We start from the raw sequence: 20,611 nt of genomic DNA on the forward strand, positions 1-20,611 counted from the left end.
AAATGTATTTTAAAATGTTTCTTACCTTCTCTATTGCATTGAATAATTAGATGTTTTCTTAAATTTTCAAACTCAAAAGCCCTTCTGTTGTTTGATAGTATTGTTTTAAATGCCGAAAACGAACGCTCAACATCTACGGATGTGATTGGCGCGTATTTAAAGTATACGATATCGTCGAATTCTAAATAGTTTTTTCTATGGCAAAAATGATGCATATTGCAAAGACGATCGAACCGATTAGTAGATAAGCACACAAATGCGGGTCCCGGTGTTTATTACTGAGAAATATGATACAAAGTAGAAAAAATATTTTTAATTCTAGCCTTACCAGTTACCGTGGAAAAAAATAGAAACTAACTAAAACTTCTAGGTTTACGTGTCATAATTAAGAAAAACTGGTCAAAAAAGCAAAAATTATCAAAATAACTTGAAATAAGCATTTTTTTGAAAAATCGCTGAAAAAAGCAAAAAAAAGCACATTCAAATTTCATAATTGAACGTGTTGTAACATGACATACACTTCTATAGCACTCTGCTACATTTTAAGTCAATCCATAAAAATAAGCAAATGCTATAAGTCCCGAGCCCTGGTTATAACTATAGAATCATTTCTTAATAACAATATGTGTATAAAATCATTAGAATCATTTGTAAATATAATTATTATTCTAATAATTATTTTTTAAACAATTTTTCAAAATTAGATCTCTTTATGGGGGTAAAAGGGGGTTTTTCTATATAGCTATATAATACAAGAACAACGCCTTGAAGGGACAGTTAGTATTATATAAAGTATGGATATAAATACAATATACATATGATATAGTATAGTATAGATCAAATACATAGCTAACACAATGTCAATGCTTAACCGACTTTGTAGATAGTAGCTACAGACAACAAATTAATATAAATGACGTCGTGACGTTGAATACGACGTGATACCTTTATGAATAATAAGTTGTTAAACAACGATATTTATATTGTTGTTGGTAGACATTTGTTAGAAATGTGTTGGCACTATTAAAAATTTACAGATCATAAAAATTAATTGTGTATTTTTGTATTAATGTAACATCTGAAGCAAATTAAACAATAGTGGTACAAGGTATGTAATTAATTATATTAATATAATAAACTGCATTAATAAAATATTATCCGATGAGTTGATTGATGATAATCTTATGTTCGATTAAATATAGTATACATATTTTTACCTGTTATAGTGTTATGTACTGATTTATAAAACTTGTTCTTATGAGACCTGGAATGTGGTAGATTCCCAGTGTTTATGGTTAGGCCCCCGTATTTAAATTATTAAATTAATTTAAAATTTGTATAATTTTTATGATTTACAGCACCTAGTAAGTTACAATGTTTATAGTACCAGACGACAGACATGTATTCCTGTAATTAAGAATTATTTGTGATATTGTATAGAATAAAATAATTTTTAAGTCTACACAAACTAATAGGATATCTAAAAAAATAAACAAAATGTAAGAAAGTTCAAAAATTCTTAAAACCAAATAATAATCAAATTATTAGGTGTACATTAAATTGTTTAATAGTTTCATATTTTAATTAAAAAACATTTTATGACAATGAAAAATTCTCAAATGTCAAGTATTAAATTTCATTGCCAATATTGTTTGACTAATAAAAAAGTAATAACTGATATCCTGGCTATAATACAAATTACTTAACATAGTACCTTAGAATTTTTACTATAATATAATGTAGGTATTTTCTACACCAACAAAAAAAACTATATTAAATCAAACTTTTTTTTATTTTTAGATAAAATTACAACTCCATCCAAATATTGAATTAATTAAATTATATTGATACGATACATTAATAAATAAAAATATATATTATTATATAACTTAACGATATAATGAAAAGTATCTAAATGCATTTATAATAATCACACTTATTATATAATACAATAAATAAGACTTTAAAAAGTCAACATTAAAAATGTCCAATGATTTTCTTAGTAATAAATTTTTAAAAAGAGAACAAAATAATGTGGACAAGTTGGTACCTCTCTGCTCTATATTCGGGGTAGAGTGGACCCCTGTATGAGATGTCTGAGGTTCAATTTCAGTGATACATGGATACATTATTGCGCACGAAATACAATACTAATCTAAAAATGTCCTTTGCACACACACACACACACCCACACACATAACACGCATAACAATGATGATAATTGGTAAATAATATTGTTTTTAGCCTTAAGAGCGCTATAGCTATTATTCCCATACAAACCATCAGCTGTTAATATTCGAGAATCTTTGGGCATCATTTCTGTAGTTACTTTTTATGTTTAATTTCGTAACTTGTTTATCTCCAGTATTTACGGACGACGGCGATCGTCTTGTTCCGGTGACGACTTGACGAGTCGCCTTGAGGTAGGTTAGGTGGGGAATAGTGACGGTTACAGTATACCCACTAACGTTCTCTCGTATGATTCACCACTTACATCTTACAGGTGAATACTCAGGTACAGGTGTACGGATTTCGACAGCTTTGAACGTACGACGTATAACGGCCTCGTGATTCATTGTAGGGCCAGTAACACAATAAATAGTAAATACCGTAGTTATAGCATGGATTACTAGGCGAGTGCGGCACATATACATTGTTTGTAAGACCGACTAGCGTATCGGAAGTCGCAATACCGGCGAAACGAACCAACGCAGGCTATGGTGGTGAGGAAGCACAACGACGGACAAGACGGCACAACAACGCACGCAGAGTAAAAAACAAGACAAGGGCGGAAAGCACTTACGAAGACATTAATTTATAACGGTTTTTTTTTTCCTGAACGAAAACAATTATTGTACACATGTATTTATAGGCCCCATAATATATGATTTACTATAGGCATATAGTAAAGTATATAAAGTATTTATCAACATGGAGCAGATAACCATGATAATAAGGTATGTACTCATACCCCATATTTTTGTACATGTAATATTATTGCTTAGTCATATTACTTAAGCTTACCGATGCGGAGAGAGATCGTAGGCGATTGGGATTTACTTCCAATCCTATTTACAATGGAAAGGTCAATGGTAACAATCCAAAACGCACTATTTCCATTTTCACTTTTTTCAGTGTAGATAGATTTGTGTTATGAATTTCTGAAGTTGCTTAGAGATATGGAAATCTTACCAAAAAATGTGTAAAATTGTAATGAACTTTTTTTTGTTATGTCCCCTAAGCCATATTGTGATTAAATGTCCTAAATTTGACATCCAAGTTTAATAATTGTGACAAAACTTATTATTTCCATCGAATAGTACGTTTTGGCATAATTTAAGGAAATAGTACATTTTGCTGTTTATTTTTTTAAAAACGTAATATTTTTGAAAATGGTAAGTTTTAGCTTAAGGGTGTATTATTCTATATTATTTATTTTTCTATTTGGTCACATTTTTTAAAAATTAATAGTATTTTTTTAAATTTTAAAATAGTATATGAATATAACAAATGGATAGGTACTTATTTTACAAAAATACATTCACAACTAGGTAACATCCAATAAATATAAATGGTAAAGAAATCAATCGTGGATAAAAAACGTGCTATATTTCCCGAGTTCACTAATCTCGTCATGTTACACTGCCATATTATAAACGTATTATGTTGACAACAAAATATTATTTACCTACAATGTACTAATATTTCCCCAAATGGTTTACTCAGCTGCACTGAATATGCATATTTTGTTTCATATATTTTGCAGAATGATATTATAAATATCATCGTTGTTGAACAACTAATGATATAATTCTTATAGATACTGAGTCTTATTCAACGTTAAAACGTCATAAAAAATTAAATTTATTGTCAGTATCTACAAACATGGTTAAGCATGTTATTATCTTAGCTATATTTATTATGTTTTCTATGATCGGAAATATATTTGCATTGACTCCGGAGAAAAGTGAGTGTATACATTTTGTTAATTACATTTTACGGAAAATCACACACTAATCTTTAGTCCAGGGCTTAAATCAAAAAAAAAAAAAAATACTACAGTTCACCGTTATGAGAACATTAAAAGTCTTGATCATAGACCTATTAACCTACTACTAACCTAACCTATTAATAGGTCTATGGTCTTGATCGATTGGCTGATAACCTTATTAACATTAAAACGTTATGAATTATTAAGACTTAAGAGTTTTAAGTTTAAATGTTTTTGAATTGCATTTAGATTTATTTTATTTTGATTATGTACTTAGTATTTAAAGTCACAGTTTTACAAAATTAATCTTAACTGATAGTTATAATTTTATAAATTTTTTTTTTCTGGCATTATTATGTTTCAATTATTAATTGCTTTCTGTTATATTATTCTATATTAATAATAGTTATAATCGTTTACTAATATATTGTCCGTTATCGATTTCAATCGGTTTTTGATTAGTTTAATTAAAGTCGTAACGTTATAAAAACGTTTTGAATCCCTGATTTAGGCAATAAATACAAAATTAAATTACAATTTTCAATACAAAGAATTAGTGTTATTTTAACGAAATAGTTATTATATATTATAAAGTGTTTTCTTTTAATATTCTATTTCCAACAGAATATAAAACTTCAGAATTATTGTTCATCATAGATATGTTCTAATAAATGTAAATTATAGTAAACTCGCCTTATTTGTAAAATACCTAACACATGTTTTACTTACCATTAAATTATTTAGAATTTAATCGTGCTAAAAATTGCTATCGTAAGTAATTTGATTTCACTTTGCAAATATATTATATACATTGCTTATATATAAGTTATAAATACATTGAGTTTCGCTCAATATGATCACTTCTTTACTCCTGGGTAATAATTGTTGTTTGTATTAAAGTTAGTTCATTACATTTTCAATTTATTCTTATATAAAAAGATAAACCACTTATTCAATTATTCAGTACAATATTGATTAGATGTTATTGAGGACGATCACCCTCCAAAAATATAAACTAAAACACGTTCATAGCAAAACTGTGTGGCCCATTACATGTAACTCATAGAGAAAACATTTTTACACCGTTAAAAATAACAGAACGTTAACTATAGACTATAAAAAGGGTTGTCTGATAACCTGATTATAACTATCAAATGTGTTGAACTGACAGAATTAAAAAACATTTCAAACCCTATGTTTTGATTACGAGCAAAAGCCGACTAGAGATAATAGTAGAGGTTCTAGTTTTTTAATGGAATAAAAATTTTTTCTCCACGAGATGTATGTAATGACTAATGAGTAATGACTAGTGAGCTACATTGTTCCGCGATGAACTTGTTATGTGGAAAATAATTAAGTTGCGTGAAAATAATTTAATTTATCTAGCCGTCATGTGCTGCTTCTAGTGGAATAAAAGTTCAATTATATTTTAGTGTTGTCAGTCCAATGTTTCGACCCCCCCCCTTCCATTCAAACATAAGCGTCGTTGCAACTTTGAGACGTGCCATAGGGTGCAATTACTCTACGCAACATTCCCTATATTTTATTTAATAATAATACAAATACAAAAAAAATATTTATTATGGCTTATAATATTGTTGATCGTGCCGCATGGCGAGTCGGACAAGCATTCAATTATGGGAGAAAAATTTCGAAAAAAACTCCCAGAAAAATGCCAAAATTAAGCTGGTTTCATCACCACGACATACGCCAGCCCATTCAGGGCTGCCGATAAGTGTTTTTTTGGCTGATAAAAAATACGTTTTGTCCCGCACCCTCCTTATTATCCTTATCTGGCCCCGTGTGAAATTTGCAATCAAAGGACAACAATTTCAAGATGTAGAAGAAATTAAAACGAGCTTCGTAGCAGTTCAAAATTGCATTTTGTTTACCATTACATTTTGTCCGGAGGAGAGTATTTTGAAGCAGATATCATTTAATAATGTGTAACTTAACTTTTGTTATTTATTAAAAATAAAATCCCGGTATTTTTCGATCTCACCTCGTATATATTTTTTATTAACCAACAGTATCACTAATAATGCAATAAATACAAATGCCTATGTTTGGATACGCGCAGCATAAAACTGAGCAAAACATTACAGTGGCATATACATATATGATATATGCATTTTTTTCCTGCAAATACACGATATGTCGCAGACGAAGGTCCAGAACATAATAAACACCGTTCCCGAATAGGAACAGGAACAGCCTAATTATGTAAAATTTCAAAATGACTGTTTGAGCAACTCTCTAGGCGGAATTATACCTAGTCTATTTATGAATCCAAACCATCCAAGGACCCATACATATGTACAAAAAAAAAACATTAAGCCTACAAAGCATTTTTTAAGGAGCTTATAAAGTTTTAAATGTACGGAAGTACTCACATTAAAATTATATATAAAAAGATAAATATTTGATGTTATTTATTTTATGATTTGAATTGTTATAGAGCAAATGTTTGAAAATAATCTTATTATAGGATTGTTTGGTATGTTAATTTTATTAAACTAATAAAAACGTACTCATTTTTTGTGACTTTTTCAATTACGAAACTAAAGTTTTGACTGATTAGAAACAGTAAAAAAGTATTAGTTTTTAAAGTATATTGCCATAGTCGGCCATTGATATAACATGGAAAGCCATGCGACAATTATGAACTAGAGTTCCTCAGTGTGTGTGCGGCTGTTGACTCGGAACTATTGAGTTTAATATTGTGTGTCTCTTATGAATTATGTTAATAATTGTATATGTATGAGTGTATCCGAATCACACGTCTAGTAATCCGTTTCCCATATTATCAAGTATCAACACTTAATTATGTTTATACTTCCAAATTTATTGTATGCAATATTGTATCACTGCATAATATGTGATCCGTTACAAATGGATCTGTTATTTTATAACCACATCCTATGCTCTAGAATGTATTATGTAAATTCATGAAACATCATCACCTCATAAACATTATGGCACATGCCAGACATATGGCAGACATTGTGATTTTGCACTCCATAAATCCAGTGAAATATTTTGGTTCGATTTTCTATCCATCATTAAATATTGGGTGTTAAACATCAGTTAAATTCAAATTTAAAATTTTGAATAGTTATATAATAGTTGTATGTTGTAATTTCATACACATATTATGTGTTTTTCCGGATTGATTGAAACATAAAAACTGTACCAAACTGAGATTTATGTGTAATATAATTTATCTTTTTTATAGACATAAATCCTTTGGCAAATGACACTTTTGTGATCGTAGTCAACAGATTCTGTAAGTATGCATTAGTATTTGTTTATAGTGTTATGTTTAAATATCGTATTTTGTTTACTATGCTTATAGATGATTAAATCGTATATATATATTATAATAGTTACCTAATACAAAAAGGATAATGATAACACCTGGAGCGTTAACTAGATTGTTACAATGTTGATGCATACCTCTCAACAATCACATAGTAATATCATTACATTTGTTTATTTGTAAAAAAAAAATGTACCATTTTATTATAATATTGCAAAAGAGAAGGGGGAACTAACTCACTATGAAAAAAATTAAAAAAAATTGTATTAGGTTTGTAATCCTTAGTAATACAACCATCACACGTACTAAAAATTGTAGGAGGAGAAAGCACATATATAGCTGGTAGTTAAAAATTATTTTTAGATCGATATTATGCGCTGTTCTGCCTACTTTTTAGTAAATGCTTGTCCGTTGCTTATTTGCTACGTAGTTTTAATTGTACAATACAGATATTCAACACGCCACTCCCTATTATTATTAAACCATTGTAATAATATCACAAATACCGAAAGCCTTTTACATTCCTTCCAGTTGTTTTATTATAAGCCTACTTTATTGGAACATAGGTTTTATAAGCATATGCCTAAGTTTAACAGTTAAGACACTTTTTGTAAGTTTCTGTATTTTTTTTTATTTTTTTTTAATTCTTAAACCTAAATATTCTAGCAATGTATTTAAAAGATATTCCTGTTCATTTTTTATGAGGTATAGGTTGTTATAATAGGTTTTGACCGATTTGTTGGTGCCACTGACTCATTTTTATATCACACGTACCTAGCTCATCGGTAAGGTTACATTTTTATTTTAAATTTACTTTTAATTAATTAGGTATCGTAGTTAAATATCATTGACTTATTGAGACATTTTGTGGCCACTGTAATCTTTAGACTCAATAATTCGAGTGAAATATTTTGAATTGATTTTTGATGCAAAATTTAGTGTGATATTATTACAGTTCATTGTATCAGGAGGTTAATTTTAGAATTAAAATTGTTTAAAATATTTGTATGCTGCAATCACGTTTACAGATGGGTTCAATAGATTACAATGGAATATAAAAAAAACAGTACAAAACTGAGATATATGTATAACATAATTTGTTTCTTTATAGATAGAGTCCATTTTGATAGACACAATATACTAGATGCAAGGACCCAATTCAGTAAGTATACATTATTGGGATAGGGCAAAAATATAAAATGATATTATGCATCCCTGTTCACCAAAATACTTCTTCACGCACTCTTTTCACACATTGACCAATGTAAATTATGTGTATGTAGCACTCTACAAGAGGCGAATAGGTTAGGTTAGGTTAGGCTAAGAATCAAAGATGAACCCACGGTCTTAGATGGTAATGAGCAACCAGTATATTTTTAATCGTGAACAGTAACAAACTGAGATGTAGCTATAATATAATTTTTTTTTCCTTTTTATAGTTGCGCAGCTCAATGACCCTGCAGAAACTGAAGATAAATTAAATAGCTTCCGTAAATATACACCACTATTATTCAAATATTTTATAATTTATGTGCTGTGTTTATTGATGGTAATAATAATAATAATTTATTTACTGACCAGAAAAGCTTTCCGAACTGGTTTAAATAATATTAGTGTGTTATCAATAAACATATAATTCTAATATTGGCGGTATTTTGTTAAAAGAGCGTTTACCCCTAAAAATCGAAAAATACGTTTTTGGTATCAAAAGGATAAAATCACAAAAATAATCTAGAAAAACGGCGTGTACATCTACAAAAAAATAAGATATAAATACCGAGTACAATATATCCAAACGCCCTTTTAAAAATTAAAATAATCTACATTGAACCTTTGAAAGACCACATGGAATGTATGCTAATTAATTACAATCTACACAGTTAGTAACACTAATTTATGGTTTTAGCTGTTTGTATATTACCAAATTAAATCTTAAAAATTGAGTATTTAATCAGTTTTATTTGTTTCCTGAACAATTTGGTTTACGTCCTTTTAAGAAAATACCGCCGAATTATTGCTGATTAGTATTTGACCATATATGGCAGGGATGACGAACATATCTGTACCTGAGTTTCAAATAAAAATATTGGTTTCATTTAATTTTACCTGTCAAAACATTTGATGATCGCTCAACGTTAGTAGAATACTACCTATATGCACAATAAAAGGAAAAAAGGAAAACCTTTGTATTGCGAAAGAACCATATGTTGAGTAGTAATTTGTGCTTACCTACAGAATACACTTTATATTTTTACAGTTAACCATTATGTTACACGAATTGATTTTGGTAGAAGAATGAGGGCTTTAAGTACGTATACATAAGTAGTTATTTTAAATGTTTTATTTTAATATTTTATAATGTTTATAATGTGCTTATTGATGATGTAATGTGTTACAATTGGTAGTACCAATACAAACACACAAATATTCAAAAAACAGAAACACGAATAGTACATTTTTCTGGAGTTATATAAGATTAGAAACTTTTACTAATCCTCTAAACTCCTGCTCAACATATTATTAAATTATATCAATTCTGTTTTATTCTTCAAGAAACTCCATTCATTTGCTGATGACAGCTATTTCGTTTAAGTGATTACATCAGTTGATAAAATCGGAACTACTTCACATAGATATTGATAATATAGTAAATGTGTGTTCTATTAAAAAAATCCAAGAGTTTTCTAGTACCAAATTAGTAATAGAACGTTATCAATATTGTTACATAATATAAATATAATTTATTTAGGGCTTATGTTTAAATCAAATTTAATATTAAATTTACATATTTCAATAATTATCCAAAAGCGTTAGTTGAATTATTTTTCATTAGACGTCACGTCGACGACTTAACCTATCATTTCACTTTCAAATCATTGTATTTCTCATTGATTCAATCCTGTTTAGATAAAAATTCTGTTCTTTGGTCTGTCAATAGGATAATTTAAATAAATAGAGGTTTCAAAAAATATTTTTAAATTTTTCTATAAACAGTCAAATTTAAAAATAACCAAATTACTGTGGTAAACACAAGTTTATTCCACAACATGATTTTTCAAACTAAGATTTGATTTCTAAACTTGGAAGTAAGATGAAAAACATTGGACTCACAACTCAAAAACTTGATAATTGTAATATCATAATATTGTAATTCAATATTGAAATATTGTATATGATTCTGTATAAGGTTTCTTACGTTTCTTAAGATGTGTAGAATTCTTTCATTATAGTTGCGTGTTGAAACTATACATTTGATAACTAATTCTTCGATCAATCGTGTTGTTCAAAGGGATAATATTGTTAATTGTTTTGGGAATCATTTGATTGAATTTTAAAATAATGCCAATTACGTTATTAAGTGATATACAGTAATCACATAGTCCTGTTATTATATTTGTTAATTTTAAAACAACCTTATATAATATATTATGATTTTAATTCTGCATCAGGAAATAGGAAACTAAATTGTCATGGAATAATCAATATTAAATTGTATTATTGTTGTGTTTCTGAGTCATATTATATCGATCACGTGTACTAAAAATCGTAGATAGAGAAAAGATGGTAGTTTGTCGATAGTCAAATATTTGCGGCAGTATCTAGGTAATTAATGTCTTAATGTTAATGGATTGTTTTTTAATACGGAGTGTGATTAGTTCGACAGAGATATTCAGTACATCTCTCCATATTATTATTAAATTATTACCAACACCACAAGACTATTATATTTCCTCCAGTTGTTTTGTGATATCTATTACGTTTTATAATACGTGTTCATACGAGGAATTGCTGAAGTAGATAAAATAATTAAAATATATTATTCTGAGCCAATGTTGCAATGCATAATATAATTTTATATGTTATATTAGAGGATATAGTAAAAGCAAATAGATTAGTAGGTAAGTTACATATTATTGCCAGTAATCTATAGTATTATAATTACATGTTTATTGAGTACATCTCTCAATACCATTTTATTATTAAATTACAAACATTATTAACTTCTTATATTAATTGCTGTTTTATTATTTAAATTAAGTTTTATAATATGTGTTATTATAAGCCAAGGTCGAAGTGAATAATATCTCTTATTATATGTTATAGTAGACGAAACAAGGAATAATCTGCCACCATGTAAGTTTGAATTCTTTCTAATAATCTATAATATTATAACTACATGTTTAAAATGTATAGACTGTATAATTCATGAATATTTGTTACTGCATAATTTATCTATGTTCATTTAAAATGTAGCATTTATGAAATAGCAATAAACATTATAACTCGAACCTAACTCAAATCTTTTCAGTTCCACTGCTTTTGTTTGTTAGCAATTATGCACCTAATCATAGTCGTGGTGGGTAATTATTAAACTTGTTACATTACAATAAAACATAAATATATAACACTATACAAAATTTTATAATTTATAATATATGCTCTAAATCTATGATTCATTGTTATCATTGTATTCAACTAAAAATAAAAATATTTAGTTAACTATTAGTTAAACTGTAATTTGTGTTATTTTTTTTAAAGTTATTTATAGAACACCCGCTGACTTTTGTAAAGCATACTCAGAACGTATCCCTTTAGGTAAGTACATGTTAAAAATATGTTGGTACTATTAAAAATGTACAGATCATAAAAATTAATTGTGTATTTTTGTATTAATGTTACATCTGAAGCAAATTAAACAATAGTGGTACAAGGTATGTAATTAATTATATTAATATAATAAACTGCATTAATAAAATATTATCCGATGAGTTGATTGATGATAATCTTATGTTCGATTATATATAGTGTACAAATTTTTACCGGTTATGTACTTATTTATAAAACTTGTTCTCATGAGACCTGGGATGTGGTATAATTTTTACTATAATATATTGTAGGTATTTTCTACACCAGCATAAAAAAACTATATTAAATCAAACTTTTTTTTTATTTTCAGATAAAATTACAACTTCATCCGAATATTGAATTAATTAAATTATATTGACACGATACATTAATAAATATAATATATATTATTATATAACTTAACTATATAAAAAATATCTAAATGCATTTATAATAATCTCACTTATAATGTACTGTAATAAATAAGACTTTAAAAAGTCAACATTAAAAATGTCCAATGATTTCATAGTAATAAATTTTTAAAAACAAAACAAAATAATATGGACAAGTTGGTACCTCTCTGCTCTATATTAGGTGTCGAGTGGACCCCTGTAAGAGATGCCTGAAGTTCAATTCAGTGATACATGGATGTATAATTGCACACGAAATACAATACTAATATAAAAATTTCCTTCAAGCGAAGATGTATTTCAAACAATATTATTTAATGACAAAAGTAACCATATATTATACGATTCGTCTCCATTACGATATTATGGTACACGCATACACACACACACATTATACAAAGAATTACATAACATTACAACAACAATATTTTGGTTGACGAAGTGACCGAGTGGTCTGACACGTCCGCTGCGACGCAGCAGGTCGCGGTTCGATCCTCGGCCACCGGTCGGCATTTTTCTCCGGACAGGTCGCGGTGACCGGAGAACAAGTGCTGCCATCCCCCAACCGGGCATGGCAGAAACCTATGGGTGCCCAATAGAAATTCTGCCAAACACAGACACACACGTGTATGATACGAGAAAAAAAATGATATTTTGATTGGCTCACATAAATTATTAATAATAGATTAAAATTAATTGTTTCGTCAAGAGGCTCCTACAATGTTGGTGGTTGGTTTCACTGACTATACCATCGCAATAAACACTTTTGAAATGAATTATATTGGTACTAATTGATGACCACACTATAAGTACGCTGCATGGTTGGGGACGTAAGACAACGCAAGTACATTATTTTCTTCCCGCTTTAACAACAAAATTGAAAATATAAACATTACGGGTATTTACTGGAATGTATGTTTCTTATAAAGTTATAACAGTCAATATTCAATAATGCAACAAATTAAACAATATCAGCATATATTACGATACTAATTGATAAAATAGTAATGATAATGACAGTATTTACCAAGGCGTAATGTAAACAGATTAAGAAACGCCGCTGTCATTATTGATGCTCTAGTAGTCAAGTCAGTCAATTGTCAATAAAATGTTATAAACATGGTAAAAACTAAAAATATCTGTAATCATTTCTTATTTATGAATAGAACATGAAAATATCAGGCTTGTTACATGGAGAAAAAATTCATAGTAAGTATTTTCAAATACATCACCTGCTGGTCGCTCATTGCCTACTTATATAATATTAATATAAATTAGGGTAACTCCAATAGTAAAATATAGGCATTAAATAAAATAGACTGTATAATTTTATAATAAAAAAATCACACAGTAAATTAATATAATAATGCCCATCTGTTTGGCAATATAACAAATGTATAATAGTGATAAATATAAAAAGTAACAAATCGGTTGACTCAAAGGTCCAGTGAATATAAACAGTATAAAAGGTATCAAATATGATAGTATAACAATAAACCAATAAAGCAATATTTTATGAATAATATTACTATGTGGTGCACCACGTACCTTGAGTATAATTATGATGTCATTTGGTGCCTACATCTGTACATAATAATTTAAATAAGTAACAATAAAAAATAACAGTTTGATCTCGCACACTCACATGACCACCGCTAAAAATACCAAGAAGAATCAATATAACCTGCAGCCAAACCATACAAAAAACCAAATACACAAGTTGCTCACCAATGACAACTAATATAAAACATGACCCTTTAATGATAAAAACCTGAAGTTCGCCGAATAATGAACAAGTTATGCATCTGCATTAGGTACAAGAAAAAAAGTTACATAAATAAATAAAAACAAACCAGATTTGAAACGTTCATATTGATAACCCCAACCATAAATTAAAATAATAATAGGAATTAAATTAATTTCATAAAAAATATAAAATAAAATACAATTATTACTAAAAAAACAAAATGAAAAATAATAATAAAAATAAACATTAATAAATTAAAATAATGAAAATAATTATTTTTTAAATTAAGATTAGGAATATAAACTAATCTAATAATTCTCACTCCTAATATAAATTTTAAATAACAAAATATATCCATACCAAATAAATATCTAATATTTAAAAAATAATTGAATATTAGAATCTTGAAATATATGAAAAAAAAATTCTGGGCTTATCATCATCTTTTAATCCACAAGCTAAAAAAAATCATTCTAAGTATAGTTAATATTAAAATTGTGAAACCTAACACTCTTTCACTAATAAAAAAAATAAAAAGTACTAATAATAAAATATATTGTTTAGTAAATATTATTCAATTTAATAAAAATAATAAAGACAAAATTATTAATAAATTATCGATATAGATAATTGGCGATAATATTATATAACGTACCTAATAATATTACATAACGGATTATTCTATGTTCACTCTAATATAACATATATATTGTGAGATATTATTCACTGCGACATTGGCTCATGATAACACATAATTAAAATGTAAGTAAAGTGTTTTACATCCTACTTCTAAGATAAGTATCTTCGTAACAAGAAGTATATAATGACGAAGCTTCGTATTTATACTACGAATTTTTTGCTCTTGATAATTGACAGTTTATAGAAGCACACCAGAAAAATCTTTTTTTGTATAAGTAGTCAACCTATATTTATTTAAATAAATCTAATTGACTAGTAGACCAAAAAGTGGAATTATAATCAAATCAGAAACGAACCAGTGAGGATTTGGTACAATAATTTTAAAGCGAAAGTATTAGTTAAGTCCTTGAAGTGACTTCTAATAAATCCTAATACATTTGATACTTATTGATAATTATTAAAGTTTCTTTATTAGAACACTAACATACTGAATCTTAGTTGAAGTAATTCGGATTCATTAATTAATTAAATCATTCTAATTTCTAACACAATTTCAGTCATCAACAAATGAATTTAATTTTCTCAAACAATACAACAGAATTGATGTAATTTGAAAAAGAGTGGAGAGAATCAGTAGGAGTTTTTGATCTCATGATATTTCAGAAAAATGTACTATTAGTGGTGACTGAGTTTTGAATATTCTTTGAACAATTTTTAAAGTCTTGTTTCTTCTGATTTTCACATTATTGTTTTCAAATATTTGAAAATAATATGTAACCCTGGTTTGGTGTGTAATATTTTAAAATTAAAATTTGCTATTGTTTCCCCTATAACAAGGATCTATAATTCATTGATGAAACAAATTGTATATTTATATAAATGATATCATTGGGATGTACAAAGTCAATACTTCATAAAATACATTTTAAAAATGAAAGACGATATTATTTAAATCTAAACCATATAGTTCTTGGCACAAATAAATATATGTCTAATTATAGTAACTAACTGAAACATAATCAGTAAACACCATGGTTAAAATAAAATTATAGCTTGTACTAAAATATGGTATATTAGGTTTTTCTGTTTGAACTGATATGTTTAGAACCGGAAGATATAAATCAAGACGAAGCGAATTATCTATTTCAGTATCATATAGGGGGACGTGGTGACCGAGTGGTCTGACACGTCCGCCGCGACGCAGCCGGTCGCGGTTCGATCCTTGGCCACCGGGCGGCATTTTTCTCCGGACAAGCCGTGGTGACCGGAGAACAAATACCGCCATCCCCCAACCGGGCATGGCAGAAACCTACGGGTGCCCAATAGAAATTCTGCCAAACACACACGTGTATGATACGAGAAAAAAAAAAGTATCATATAAGTCAGGGATGGGCAACTGGCGGCCCGCGTACCTTTTTTATCTGGCCCGCGCTACATTTTCAAATTACTTCATATAATTTTAGCGCTTATCTGTATTTTATTTTATTACATTTTTTGATGAAATGTAGATATAAATTCGAACTTGAAACATATTAAATCGAAGGAAAGAAATCGTTTAACAGATGAAATATCCCTGATATAAGTGATGACAATGTAACAATCTAGAGATGACTGTACGTGTTATCATTAATATATGTATTCGATCATGTATGTATGTATTTGTACTGCCTATTGTAACACATTAAATCATCCATAAGCACAGTATAGACATTATAAATAAATAGTTTTGTTTACTTACGTAACTCGTGCATTTTTGTACGAAAATCATCTTGTGGAACAAACTACGAGTAGAAAAAGATAAATTGTATTGACCTTAAATATTAATTTTTACTGCTATTTTATTTTAATCTAATCGACTTCACAAAAAATAATATTTAAATTATTAATTATTAATTTGGCCTGAAGCAATGAAGTATGACCTTCAGTTTTCAGTAATTGATGGAATACCCTATGACCAAAATGACTTTCATTCGACTTTTGGAGTGTAGACATTTCAACGCCTGCTAAATGTCTCGATAAGTCAATGATATTCAACTAAGATTCCAACTGAATTAATAGTCAATTTAAATGTAAAACTTAGTTAAGGATCATGATTCAATAGCTCCGGGACCTAGGTGTGAAATAAATAGAAATACATGTCAGTGGCAACGAAAAATCGGTAAAAATTATTGTTGTTATTTTGAATAGTCGACTCTTATTGTTTATACATGTCATATTATACAATGAAAAACCACAACAAATAATTCACTTTATCAGTACGTGTTCTACCTCCGTCCAGAGCACACGTGTGTTACGTATTTATTAGCTATCGATAGCAGTATTTATTTATCATACATCAACACTCTTCGGGCAGGTATGTAACTCCTTATCTTATCGGCCCTCACTAGTTAGTTAATTAAGCCGCTGCCGACACACCGCAGCGCAATCAACCGACAATATGGCTTCGGCTACTTTCTCATCTATGGACACCTACAAACAAACACAATTTACATCTCAATTAAAAACCAACAACCTACCAAAATCATTCGCAGAAACCACAGCCAACACTATCTTTCCAAAAAAAGAACAAGCGATTGTTCTAAACACAATTAATGACATAGCCCAAATCGAATATATTAAAGCTATCGGAAAAATCAATTCTACCAAAAACATTTCATTTGCATCTCACATATCTAACAACGGTTTTTGTGTGTATTTCACGGACAAACACATCGTCGATGAACTAGTTAAAAATTATTCATTTATATCAATAAACGAACACCAAATATCTTTTCGCCGGCTGGTCAACCCAGCAAAAAGATTTATCATCTCTAATGCACATCCGATAATTCCTCACGAAATAATAAACGAACAACTATTATTAGAAGGTATCAAAACCATATCCCAGATAACATTTCTTAAAGCAGGTTTTCACGACGAGCTGGCACATATTAGTAGCTTTCGTCGTCAGGTACATAAACACCCCGATGATACTGCTAATGTACCCGGTTCTATGGTCATTAAATACGACAACACAGACTTTAGAATCTTTTTAACAGATGATACACTGACATGTTATGTATGTCACCAAACCGGACATACATAATCTTTCTGTAAAAAAAATAAAAACAATAACCACGATAGCTCTAGTTTTACACTCACCCAACGCGTGTGGGGGATAGTGTATTACCTAATATCTTAAGTTGTACTCAAACGATAATCCCAACCTGCAAGAAAGTAAATGACACCCAGGACTCCAATACCGACCTTACAAAACCAATCAATCCTAACAATGTAACAATATTCCAAATGAACCAATCAAAAGACCTGCTCCATCGCCAACTAACTCTTCAGCACCATCAGTCACGCCACTCCATATCGATCAACAAATTAATGAAAACTCTGATCAGCCGAAAACCATAAGAGAAAAACTATTAGATTCCAACAAAACAAAAAGCAAATCACTTGACCCATCCAAAAAAATAAAAAAATGCAACTCACTTGAAAATCTTCACACAAAACTCAATGAAAGGCTCAAACCCGTAGAAGATCTTTTTTTCAGATAATACAAAAATTCCTATATCGTATTCACAATACATATACATAATGGGGAATTTCACCAATAAATCCATAAATATACATTCTCTGTACGAGGAAGTCAATGTTGACATCCACATACTCCAAAAAATAACTGAACAAGTCAAACCAATGATAACCGATAGATACATAAAAACAAAGCTCTCCAAACTGCTAAACCTTTTATTCCAAACTCTTCCACTATTATAGTCAACCACAAAACAGCTCCTCTTCAGTATACTCACTAAAAACATTATAATGACCAATCAAGATATAAATATAATTCAATGGAACCTTAATGGGTTCTTTAAAAAACGCAATGAACTAGAACTTATTATCAGAGAATGTATTCCTAACATTTTTTGTTTACAAGAAACAAATTTCACAGAAAAGCATACGCCTCACATTCAAGGTTACAAATGTTACAATAAAAATCGCACTGACTACATCCGAGCATCTGGCGGAGTTGCCATGTTCATTGAATCACCCATCCCCAGTAAAGAAATTCCCCTTTCAACTAATGTGGAAGCAGTTGCCGTAACTTTTTTCACCCACAACACTACAATCACACTATGCAATATCTATATTCCAAATCAGACAAATTTACTCCTCGAAGACATCGAAAATATAATCAAACAACTGCCATCACCTTTTATTATAACCAGTGACTTCAACTGTCATAGTGAGCTTTGGGGCTCAGACAAAACAGACGAAAGAGGGAAAATCATCGAAAAAGTATTAGACAACGACAATATAATTATTCTCAACAATGGGGACCCTACAAGATTCAACTCAGGTAATGGCAATTTCTCGGCTATTGATTTAACTTTTTCAAACTCTTCGATCTCTCATCAACTTGGTTGGCAAGTCATCCCACAAATATACAGCAGCGACCACATTCCAATACTAATAACCATCTATAAAAAAAATTATAAAAATAAAAACAGCTCATCAAAAAGGTGGAACCTAAAAAACCCGAACTGGACCCTTTTTTCATCAATTATTTAGTAGGACGTAGAACAACTAAACTCAAACAATACCGACATACTATCAATGGTCTCACTGTTAACAGAGACCATAATCTCTGCCGAAAAAATGTCAATTGGGGAATGCACTCTGAGTATTCTTAATCATCGCGTCCCATGGTGGAATAAAGAAATCGGTGATATAATAACATTAAAAAAAAAGCACTTAAAAAATTTCAAATTACAAAAGACCCTATCGATTTCATCAATCTTAAAAAACTCAGAGCTCAAACTAGACTCTTAATCAACAACTCAAAAAAGCTATTATGGAAATCGTTCGTTTCCGAAATGAATATTCAGACTGATTCAAGAAAAACCTGGAACAAAATACGTACTTTAAAGAGTATAAACCGAGACAAAAAACTCAATCTAGTGGAGAATGACACATTGATAACAGACCCCCAAACTGTCGCTGATAAATTAGCCAGATTTTTTCACGACAACAGCAGTGACCTAAATTACGATAATGAGTTTCTCAACAAAGAAAAACCAAGGAAATCTAGGGTATTTGACACTTCTCTTCAATATCAGAATCTCGACAGCTACCAAATCCTCATTAATTCAGAAATCTCTATCACAGAACTCGAAATTGCGCTATCCAAGTGTAACAGTAAAAGTCCAGGACCGGATGGTATACCTTTCTCTTTTCTACACAACTTACTTAAGATCGGAAAATCATATCTACTACACATTTTCAACTTAATATGGAACTCTGGTAACATCCCACCCAGCAGGAAACACAGTTGTATTATTCCCATTCCCAAAGAAGGAAAAAACAAGTTTAACACATCTGGATATCGCCCTATATCCCTACTAAACACAATGTGTAAGCTTTTGGAAAAAGTTATCAACCTAAGACTTATGTGGTTCATAGAACGAATTAACTATCTAAGCCCAGATCAAAACGGGTTCAGATACCAGCGAGGAACTAACTTTTCATTAGTAAAAATCCAATCTGAAATCGAAAATGCAACGAAAAATAAACAATTCCTCGGAATGGTGAGTCTCGACATAGAAAAAGCCTACGATACTGCCTGGAGACCTCATATCATATCAAAACTCCAAAAGATCCTTTGCCAAGGAAACATGATTAAGTTTATCAAAAATTTCCTCTCCAACAGAACCTTTCAAGTCAAAGTTAACAATGTGCTGTCTGAGACGTTTGATCAACAAAACGGAGTCCCTCAGGGGTCAATGTTACAATATTGGTATACTGTCAATAAATAGAGGACAATAAATTGTGCGGCAATTCATAGTTTTCAACAATGGATAATGAACGATAGATCACGAGACAACTTG

General features: G+C 29.5%; 1 protein-coding gene across 3 annotated transcripts; it reads left to right on the forward strand.

Moving 5' to 3' along the window:
• Positions 1-3,815: 3,815 nt before the first annotated feature.
• Positions 3,816-11,895, forward strand: LOC111029303. 3 transcript variants are annotated; one of them, XM_022308270.1, is made up of 6 exons: positions 3,816-3,967; positions 7,227-7,277; positions 8,422-8,472; positions 8,750-8,800; positions 9,568-9,618; positions 11,415-11,895. In XM_022308270.1, exons 1-6 carry the CDS (start codon positions 3,886-3,888, stop codon positions 11,555-11,557), a joined length of 429 nt encoding a protein of 142 aa, XP_022163962.1. In that variant the 5' UTR covers positions 3,816-3,885; the 3' UTR covers positions 11,558-11,895. The 3 variants fall into 3 exon arrangements, with proteins under 3 accessions (XP_022163962.1, XP_022163977.1, XP_022163969.1); XM_022308285.1 differs by lacking the exon at positions 9,568-9,618; XM_022308277.1 differs by lacking the exon at positions 8,422-8,472.
• The last annotated feature ends 8,716 nt before the right edge of the window (positions 11,896-20,611 follow it).

Source organism: Myzus persicae, unplaced genomic scaffold, assembly GCF_001856785.1.
Source record: "Myzus persicae strain clone G006 unplaced genomic scaffold, MPER_G0061.0, whole genome shotgun sequence".
Lineage (NCBI taxonomy): Eukaryota > Metazoa > Arthropoda > Insecta > Hemiptera > Aphididae > Myzus > Myzus persicae.

Excerpts from the sequence above, each read along its gene's own strand:
- LOC111029303 (XM_022308270.1), top strand. The coding sequence starts at position 3,886 with ATGGTTAAGCATGTTATTATCTTAGCTATATTTATTATGTTTTCTATG. Across the intron at positions 7,278-8,421 it reads GATCGTAGTCAACAGATTCT|ATAGAGTCCATTTTGATAGA; the intron begins GTAAGTATGCAT and ends GTTTCTTTATAG. Across the intron at positions 9,619-11,414 it reads TAGAAGAATGAGGGCTTTAA|TAGACGAAACAAGGAATAAT; the intron begins GTACGTATACAT and ends TATATGTTATAG.